Source organism: Montipora foliosa, chromosome 5, assembly GCF_036669935.1.
Source record: "Montipora foliosa isolate CH-2021 chromosome 5, ASM3666993v2, whole genome shotgun sequence".
Classification (NCBI taxonomy): Eukaryota; Metazoa; Cnidaria; class Anthozoa; order Scleractinia; family Acroporidae; genus Montipora; species Montipora foliosa.
The window spans coordinates 26,792,157-26,802,156 of NC_090873.1; the positions used below are offsets into that span (position 1 = coordinate 26,792,157).

At 42.6% G+C, this 10,000-nt stretch overlaps 1 protein-coding gene across 1 annotated transcript in view; it reads left to right on the forward strand.

Annotated features, from left to right (window-relative positions):
- The window catches only part of LOC138003828 (uncharacterized), a 27,361-nt gene extending 18,107 nt beyond the window's left edge, over positions 1 to 9,254 (forward strand). Inside the window, exons 11-18 of the mRNA XM_068850093.1 lie at positions 337 to 445; positions 820 to 1,071; positions 2,081 to 2,220; positions 3,899 to 4,117; positions 4,276 to 4,530; positions 4,884 to 5,244; positions 5,881 to 6,030; positions 8,389 to 9,254. Coding sequence (XP_068706194.1) covers positions 337 to 445; positions 820 to 1,071; positions 2,081 to 2,220; positions 3,899 to 4,117; positions 4,276 to 4,530; positions 4,884 to 5,244; positions 5,881 to 6,030; positions 8,389 to 8,604 — 1,702 coding nt within the window. The 3' untranslated portion in view covers positions 8,605 to 9,254. The remainder of the gene's footprint in view (positions 1 to 336; positions 446 to 819; positions 1,072 to 2,080; positions 2,221 to 3,898; positions 4,118 to 4,275; positions 4,531 to 4,883; positions 5,245 to 5,880; positions 6,031 to 8,388) is intronic.
- The last annotated feature ends 746 nt before the right edge of the window (positions 9,255 to 10,000 follow it).

Here is a 10,000-nt window from a genome sequence, read left to right on the forward strand (position 1 = left end):
CCCAGTCCTGAGATGAGGTCAAAAACTGCTTTGCATTGCATTGCAAAGTTTCTTTCAAAACTGGAATCAACCTCAAACCCAGGCTCTCTCTCTCTCTTCTCCTCCCTTGTCGTAGAGAGTGAGAGAAAGAGCCTGAGTTCGAAGTTAAACTGGAATGAAAAATTGGCTTGTGATGTCATCCGGCCATTGGACAAACCAGCAGCCTTTTAGAAGCGAAATAACAGTTGACGTGAAATACATGTTTTATGGTACTGCAATTTGACTTTTCTAGAATAAAATATTTTCAGGCTAGGGGCAATTTCACTGACCGGCCCATTTGTATTTTATTCCTTTCAGGTCCAGCTTTTTTGGAAGCTCAGCGAACATTGAACCTGCCGTGGAGGAGAAGGAGGGCATGGGTTCTACTCACAACCTACAAGTTGAGGTCCCAGATGTTCGAAAAACTGTGAGTGGTAGATTTGCTTTTCAAAACGAAAGTTCTTCGAAAAGTGTAATGATTTATGCAATTAATAGGCCTTAATTTATAAATGGCGGTCAATTTACAATAGACTATTTTGTCCAATTGCAAAATAGCCTACCAAGTCTCGATACCATGCAGTGAATTGAAAAGAATTCTTTCTCTAAAATGAGGTTTGGTAGGCGAATAAAACTGATGCCATTTATGAATAAGGTCTATAGTGGAAGCGTATTAAAGGCAAAGTATCCTATTACATGTACGAACTGACTCGAAATACTCAAAGAGCATTAGTTTTGCCTACTTCAAATGTAGTTTTGCAGATAGATATTGGACGAAACAACTTCACTTTTTTGCGATTGCAGTCTCTCACAGTACCGGATACCGGTACTTTGCTACGCCAGCGTCGTTCATCTTATGGCGGAGATCAACGTCGCGCATCAGCTACGTCACGCCGAATGTCACGACCCGTGACCACGCATATGTCACGCAAGGCTGTTGAGATAGACGCTTCTAGTGACGGCAGCGGGACGGATTATTCAGATGATGAGGTGTTGATGTTGAAGAAAGATGATGGCTTCCGGCCAGTGAAAGGACAGCCCGGCATGTACTACAAGGTTTGTTTTCGCATGGGCTCCCAAAGCTTTGGTTGCGATAGTCAACTTCTGTTTGAAAACTCCGTGGAGAATTCAAACCAAGAAACAAGTTGCCCCAACCTAAGAAATGGGTTTATCAATTGGATTGATGTAGCAAATTGACCAACGCAGAGAAATTTGAAAGCTGACGTTTCGAGCGCTCGAAGCGTCAGCTTCTCTCTACGGTGGTCAATTTACCATTGCAACCCAGTTGATAAATAGAGGATACTTCACGGCGACACGAAGATGTGAATTTTATTTCGAGTGGTAAAAACAGTATTTTACGAACAAGCGAAGCGAACTAGTAAAATATTGTTTTTAACACGAGAAAATAGAATTCGTATCTTCAAGCCACTGCGGAAGACCCTTCACGCACGCGCTGTTATTGAACCGGAACCGGAACCAGGGTTTTCTGTTCCGGTTTCGGATTATTCCAGAGCCTCCCGCGCCGTTCTGCTGGACAAGAGTAACGGAGGCCTTGGGATGGAGATTGAATTGAAACACAAAGACGCACTATAAAAATGGTTTCTTCACGCTGTGCTTTCGTGTGTTCATTTAAGCAAAACTGATTATTTAATATGGCGATCAATAAACAGCAATACAGAGACTGAGCCCCAAAAAGATATTTCCAGTGCGACGGGGAAAAAGAAACGACACACAACATCTCTCAACATATTAAGGGAACATTACCATTAGGGGCTTCTTTATTGCACAAATTACCAGAGAGGTCCGTATGCACCCACGGTTGATTTGACAGATCATCCGCATGTGCCGAGGACACCACGCCTTTTATGGAGCATTCGCGTGTTCAAGCACGACTGAATTCATAAGAAAACCTTTTCTCGTTTTGGTTGAGGTAGTTTCATCTATTTCTGTGAAATTCATTGGTCTGTCTTCCCTGTTTATTTGTTTACACGATGAATTCTCTGGCCAAAGTATGGCCCCTTTTTGTGGTTGTTGTTTCAGTCTATCTATTGATTGTCCATTGCAGAAACACTTGAATAATCCGGTTGATGTCCACGCTAAGAAAATGTTCACAATGCTTCCTAAAACGCCACTCATGACACGGAAGAAAAAAAGAAAGAAGCTGACGCATTTGGAGGAACTTGAAGAGCACACATTTACTGTACAGTAAGTATTTAGAGATTTCAAGAAGCACGTCCCAAAGTGTCCACTTGGTCTTCTCCGCAACTTCAACATCATTCGTGTCTCGGAATCCAGATTATTAACTTCACAAATTGTCCCCCAAATGCTGCTCTTTAAGTAAAGATAAACATCTGCAGTTGATCTAGCAGCTGTCGTAACGTATAAATGAGATACCCTAGTAGCCAAAAACCAATGACTAAACAATTGAAACAATGACTAAGACTTAGAAACAATAGACGTTGCTTACAATTGGAAACAATAGCAGGTTAGGAGAGCTGATACAATGCTGAAAAATAACACTCTTTTACCTTTGCCTTATTGTAATGGGACACTTTGTGTTGGTTGTCAAATTGGGTGTGCATCTAATTCGGTGCATTTTTGGTCGTAAGTGAACTTGCCCCTCGAAGGCTTGGTTTTACTTCTTTGTTAGACTTAGTACACAACTGCTTTTGTGTGGTGGAGAAATTGAGTGAGGTGAGTTCGACACTTCCAGTCCTAGCAGTACAGCGGAACAATTGTCATCTGGACCTGGTGTAAGCTTCAGGCTCCCACAAGTCTCCGTTTTCTCAGTGGCAGGGCATCCGAACTAGAAGTCGGAAGGTCGTCGCAGGTTCGACTCCTGTAAATGAGCACTCGGAATTTTTCCGAGTACCGCCGAGTCACCATTGAAAAAACATAGTCTCTTCAAACATTAAGGGTTTATAGAAAACATACGTTGCTGACAAGGCATTTATTAACCACAGGTATATCTTAGTAAGTAGTTCATATCCGACTTAGAGATTCTTCAATTTAGTACCCTCATACATAAAACAATTCTGTTAAGGATGAGGACACTATTTGAGGTTCCGTTCAGAATGAAGTAATGTACCTCATAGTGGTAAAATGTGGACATATCTATAAGTCGAAGGAAGGGGAGGGGAGGATGCAAAATTCATGTATTTGTATAAAGATATTATATTCAATAGCCTTATATAATTCAGATTTACTCTGTCAGATTATGGTTAGGCTTAAACTTTTTACTTTACCTTGCTTTACTGTAGGTATGCAAAACAAATATAAGGAATTGCTTTTCACATGCAACCGAAACAGTCTTTATTTAACGAGGATGACACATTACAGTGCGACGCGCCTTACCGTGGCCACCTAACAAAGTCTTTTAAAACTTTTACGCCAATCAGGGTTTGCGAATTTGATAGACAGTCACCCTTCTTGCAAAGTTCGCACGGTCGTAAGTTGAACCGTTGCATGGGTTGTTGAGTTGACGTACTTACATGTAGTTGTCAAATGTGAAAGTTTGTTGGGTGGCCACGATAAGGCGCGTTGCACTGTAACCTTAAACTTACAGTTCTCTAAAACGTGGCCCTCAATAAGAAATGTTTAGGTGCTCAGTTTCCCGTGGGGATTTTCAAAATGGTTTTAAACGAATAAAATGTTCACACAATGATAGACTGGTTACCTGACAACCGGTGAAAGGACAACTGAAAATCAGAGTCGTAGGCAGGATTCAAACCTTCTACCTCTGTAACACTGGTCGAATGCTTTACCCATTGAGCTGCAAGAATTTCTCTACCACTGAAATCTGAAGCCAGTAAATTATTTTCTCTCATAAAACAAACTTTACCGCGGTTTATGTCCACTTGTTGAGTTAATTTCTCTTTCCCAGACCTCCTTGGTCCAATAAAGGACACATTCCTCGTTATGACCGAGAAAAGATGCAATATGTGGGCCGTCAGCTCATGGCCGAGCTTGGCCTCTCCCAGTGGCGCTCCAGGGAATTCTGGGCCATGTTGCTTCTTATTGCTTTCACTTGGTGGATACGACTGTACTCACATTATGGTGGTCAGTGGCTTTACCTGCAAGCGCTTACGGTGCCTGTAAGCAAGTAAGTTAATAAGAAGACTAAAGCGCTCATTTGTTCCTTTGTTGTTTGGGTTTTGTAGTAACATGACGTGCTTAGGTAGTCCGCTGACCGGGAAGAACGTAAGTTTGAAAGTGCGCGATGAAAAGATGAGTAACAGATGTGTTCTTTTGTAATCCCAGGTACGACTTCTTGGCGTATACAGTGAACCTGAACTACCAGAGTACGCTATTAAAGACCCGGGAGGAAATCAGTTTGGTTATTATAGGACCGTTTTTTAATATTATCCTATTCTGTCTGACCGTCATATTTTCGTGGTTACTGCAGCACCTTTACGGAACATCTCCCAACATCTTCTCGCGGTTCATCATGGCCTATGGCATAAACGTGTTGTTAGACCCGATTTGGATCTTGGTTGTGGATGCTGCTCTCCTGAGGTAAGTTCCCGGTAGCAGTGTCACGCTAGCTCGCGCAACTGCCGGAAATGTCACGCTAGGTCATGGTCGTTTTGTTCGTTGTGAACGTCGGCAAGCAGGTTTCACGCCCGGTCGCGTGTTTTGCTCGGTTTACTGTCCCTAGAAAAAGAATCCAAATACATGTACTATTAGTCTTTTTCCACACGAGATGGCAAGGAATACAATGGTTCCCACCATTACTGAAAAGGTCGTCGGGTCGTCGCGCCAGTTGACGCAGCTTCGGAGTTTGCGGATAACAACTGCCGGCTACGTGGTATTTCACAAATTTCGTTGGAAACTTTAATGCTAAATTTTATCACTTCAATTTTTTCCAGGTATTTGAACCTGGGAGGGGACTATCCCATAGGAGACGCCTTCAAACTTTACTGGCATTTCTTCCGTTTTGAGAAAAATGGCGCCATTGGTATCGTTCTCACAGTGTTCCTCTACATCGGCACCGTATTCGTGTCATCTGTTGTGCTGTACTTGTACTTCCTGCGTGTTCACAACAATGGCCGCCTTATGGACGTATATCATCGGTTACATGCCCGTGAGGATGAGTTTTTCATTCCTTATGATCTGGAGATTTCCAACGTGGAGCTGAGTTACGTGTGCAAGAAAGCGGAGCAGTTCCGAGGGGAAGAAGGAGAACGGAGAAAAGCAGCAGTTTATGATTACATTTGGGAAGAAGAACAGGTCTGGCCAGTAGGATAGTTTAGGATTTTTCATGTCAAAAGAAAATATGTAATACAGACGGGGAGAATAGGGGATATGACCAGAATTTATGAATTTTCGTAATTGATGTCATAGCAGGCGCTCTCTAGATTCGCGCTAAGTTTTGGCTTTTTCCCTCGGCTCTTTTACGCGTCCTCTCTATCAGGAAAAGGACTGTTTGCAATCTTGAAAAGCAAGTGAGTTTCTCTTTTCGCTCACAGTTTGATTTCGTCACTTAAAGTCGACGACACACGACAGGAATGGCTTTGTTTATCGGCGCCTTAAGCGGGTCAGCATTCGTTTTATTTTCTTGTGATCGTGCACTTGCTTTCTCTTTAAAAGGCTGCTCTCGGCTGCCAACTTATGTTGAACGGCAGGTAGATCAACATCCCAAACTAACTATTAAAGGGAAGATAAACTACACATGGACGATCTTTTGCTGCCAACTTATGTTGAACGGCAGGTAGATCAACATCCCAAACTAACTATTAAAGGGAAGATAAACAACACATGGACGCTCTTTTTTTGTGAGAGTCTTAAGTCAAGTTCAGGCGTATTATGCTGTATTTATTGTACCGTAATTAGTCGAATAAATCTGATCCAGTCTCTCCTCAACAGATTGACGAGTCAGACATGGGAGCCTCGGACCGAAAGAAGACAGGTCACCGTGAGATAACAACTCATGTATCCATACACACCATACATTTGGATGGGCTTAGAGAACTTTACAGACATTTTCTTAGACTGCCTGATGGCGCTGTTGTAGAGGTTAGTCTGTCAGGATTTAATTCACTTCGTCTTTCTGCTTTTGACCCAGGCCAAGATCGAAACGTTCATTCTCCTAACTAGTAACAGATTTCTCTGTTGGGTAGTCATGAGACTTTGGTGTTATATCAAGATCACACAATAATCTGCATTCTCAATACTTGTCTGAGTGACATTGCATTGAAATTGTGACGAGAATTTACACACTGATCACTCCTGGGTTTTAACAAAACCCCTGCGGAAATGCAAAACACCTGTGGAAATGCTCGCAAAAAAAAAAAAACAGCAATCCCTCGACTTTTATTTATCACCTAACTACACGTCAACACGTCGCGGGGACAAGTCGCCGCAACTATTCACTTCGTGTGACACGGTTAACTTTGTGAAAACCCATTTGAATTCGTGCAACTGATCGCAGTGACAACGTTTGTGTCACCGTGTGTACACTTCAGCAACAAGTCGCTGCGACAAAACATAAATGAACCCATGAGAGAGCGTCATATTGTATTCGCTGGTCCGCCATATTGAATTAAAAAACCATTTCACATTCCCCCTTATACGCGATTACTGCGTGTGCATCCAACTGGCGTCGTGTCGCAGCGAATTGTTTTGCAATTAGTACACTCGGAGCGACTTGTCGCAGAGACCTGTCGCCTAGTGTGTTTCGGCTTTTATGAAGAACGTCGGCACTTGAGAATAAATTTTCATTTTCTCCTCTAAATTAAGCGCCGTTCCGACTAGCGTCATTCTTGAGGAACTGCCACACCCTTGTCGTATTAAAAAGATTGAAATAGTCACAAAGTGATTACAAAAACGCGAATTTATATTTTGCGACTACGTCGTTGCTTAAGTTTAAAGCCGGGGCTACACGAGCGATTTTTTGCTTGCGATGGTGATGCGATTTTTTTTAAATTTGTCGCGTCGACAACGAGCAGTGATGGCTACACTTGGCGACAACTGGCGACCGCTATGTTGTGAAAACCCAAATGCTATGACGTTCTTGCACCTGTACGAGGGTGGCTACTAGAGTGATTTTCATCTTGCGCTGGCGACGCGACAATTTTCAAAAAAAAAACGCTCGTGTAGCCACGGCTTAATGACCGGTTCCCAGATGGAATGGTAGCTCAGATGGTAGAGCAAGTTCACTGCAATCGCAGGGTCAGGGGTTCGACTTCCGTTCAAGCCTGGATTTTTTCAGGCTTCGTCTGAAACTGCTCAGGTCGCTTCATTAAATGCGATGTTCTTTTTCGCTTAGGACCATGAGCAGTTGTAGGACAGTGTGCAGTGTATGGGTATCCACCCCGACCCTATTCAGGAGTGGGTAGATAACCCAGGGAAAGGAAAGGAACTTTATTTGAGTGTCTAGCCTTATAGCGTTGGAGCACTAAGTGAGGACACTGTAAACTGAAATCAACAAATCAACGCAAATCAAGTCAAATGTTGGTTTTTGAGGAGAGGGGAAAACCGGAGTACCCGGAGAAAAACCCCTCGATGCAGAGTAGAGAACCAACAAACTCAACCCACACATGACGCCGAATCTGGGAATCGAACCCGGGCCACATTGGTGGGAGGCGAGTGCTCTCGATGCGATCTCACTTCCTATGGGGTGGGGAGATAATAGACAATGCAAACAAACTGAGTTAGCCTGTTCCAGGCTCTCAGATAGTCGAGAAAACGAAAAGAACTGCGTGTGAAAAGCGAGACTCTGCAGTTCTTTTCGTTTTCTCGACTACCTGAGAGCCTGGAAAAGGCTAAACTGAGTTGCCTATCATGTTGGGTATTAAAATATGTCGGTTGCAGGAGCTCGTCATGGGGAGCTTCTATCTCTACTAATTCCTTGAGTCAACCCTTTCCCAAGTAAATTTATTTCTAGGAACAGGTTTTTCCCGCTGAGATAGCTCGGTATTGATTGGCTTTTACAACAGTGGGCATGTTGAATCTCCCAAGGGAGATTGGCTTCTACAACAGTGGGCGTTCTGAATCTCCCAGGGGAGATTGGCTTTTACTACAGTAGGCGTGCTGAATCGCCCAAGGTAGACTGGCTTTTACAACAGTGGGCGTGCTGAATTTCCCAAGGGAGATTGACTTTTAAAACTGTGGGCGTGCTGAATATCCCAAGGGAGATTGGCTTTTAAAACTGTGGGCGTGCTGAATCTTCAAAGGAGGCGTTCTATAAATAAATCAGATCGGGAAAGGATTGACCCCTAGGCCAAGTATGGGAGATATAGACTCCCCTTGATGTACTCCTGGTCGGGTGTTATTGGCAATCAGGGTTGGGATAGTTCCTACCCAAAGTGCTCGTTCTTAGATGCTTTCCCTTAGTGTTGTTAGTAAAGATGGATCTTCGTCTTTCTTTCGAAGGTGTTTGGAGAAATGGGTGTGGCTGGAATGGACGAGAGTCTCAAACAGGCCCTTATCAAAGGAACTACGTATCAGTCCATGGATAGTGCAAAAGGTTCCCGGGCAAGTGTAAGAGCGAGATCCCGGGCCGGCTCCGTAATCAGTTCTTCATCTTTGCGGAGGCCTTCAGTCATGTTAGAAGTTCCCAAGACTTCACGGGCTCCTTCGCCTGTGTGAGACCGGGGCTGCAAGTTTAAGGATAGTGAAGTTCGCGAACAGTGAAAACAAGACGGATATATTATTTTTTTAATCGGAAATTTACCGTCAAAAAGGCTTTACCAGTACAACTCTTGTATATATATTTTTAGCATTCGTCATCATTCTTATCAGGATTTAGTTAAATTTTATTTCGACTTTTTTATGCCGGCAGATAGTTCTGTTTTTTATCGCATCTCTAATTCTGTGTCGTAGTGGTTCTTCATAACTGTAAGAAAATCATTTTTAGTGGGGTCAGAATGAGGCATTATAAATTTTAAATTGCTTGGAAGATTACACATTTCTACTTTTCGGCTTTTGCATTTCTCTTGCAGGGCAAGACTGTTTTGTAAATAGTTGTGCTTTTTAGTGTGAAATTATTTAATGTTATGTGGAGGTACTTAGACATAATTTAACCCTTATTTATTTCAATATGACTACATTATTACCATTGCTATTTGGTCGAAATTCTTTCTCACCTCCCTAAAGGTTCTCGTGTACTTAGAGTGTTTTAGCTCCATGAAAAATTTATTGATAAATCTAAAAGTTTAGCAGCGTTTGATGAGTATAATTTGGCCTTCAAGCCAACAGTATTTTTATGAAATACATCCGTGCAATAATTTTTGTGTTCATTATTTTGTCAGAAATTTCATTGGGTGTTTACATGTAAAATCTTATACCGGTACGAGTTTCATTCTGGTACGAGTTGTCAATTTCATACCGCGTTTACATGGACGACACAAATATTGACACAGGGATGACGCAAGAAATACAACGCATGCGTCAATAGTCCCAGTCCACCTCGACTTGACGACTCGTACCGGAATGGGAGTCAATTTAGCGTTTACATGATACCGGTATAACTTTTCATACTGTTATGAGAATTTCGACCTGGTACAGCTACCGGGATGAACTCATACCGGTATGAGTTGTACTGGTATGAGATTTTTCACCGGTATCATGTAAACAAATACAGAGCGATAAGTAAGAACCGGGATGAACTCGTACCAGTCGAAAGTAATTAGATACCGGTAATTGCTTTGGTTTATGATTACTTCACTCAGTGATTGGTTCAAAGTTCTCGCGCCATTTTGTCAAGTGAAACCCAAACCAATCGTGGCTTGCGCGCTTTGTTTCGGCTACGTGTACTTCGAGTTTTGATTGGTTTACTGGATTGTCTCCGTCCTTTTTGATTGGCCAAGTAATTGCTTTGGTTTTGGTTTTAAGACACTGGATTGAAACTCACTCTAACGTGGATTTTTCAAAAATTTAACGTTTCAGTCAGTTTATCCAGAAACCCATAAGGGTTGAAACGTGTAACGCGCGTTCACAGCTTCCGAATATTCAGTGCGAGCTGATTGGTTGAATGTTTCAGTGC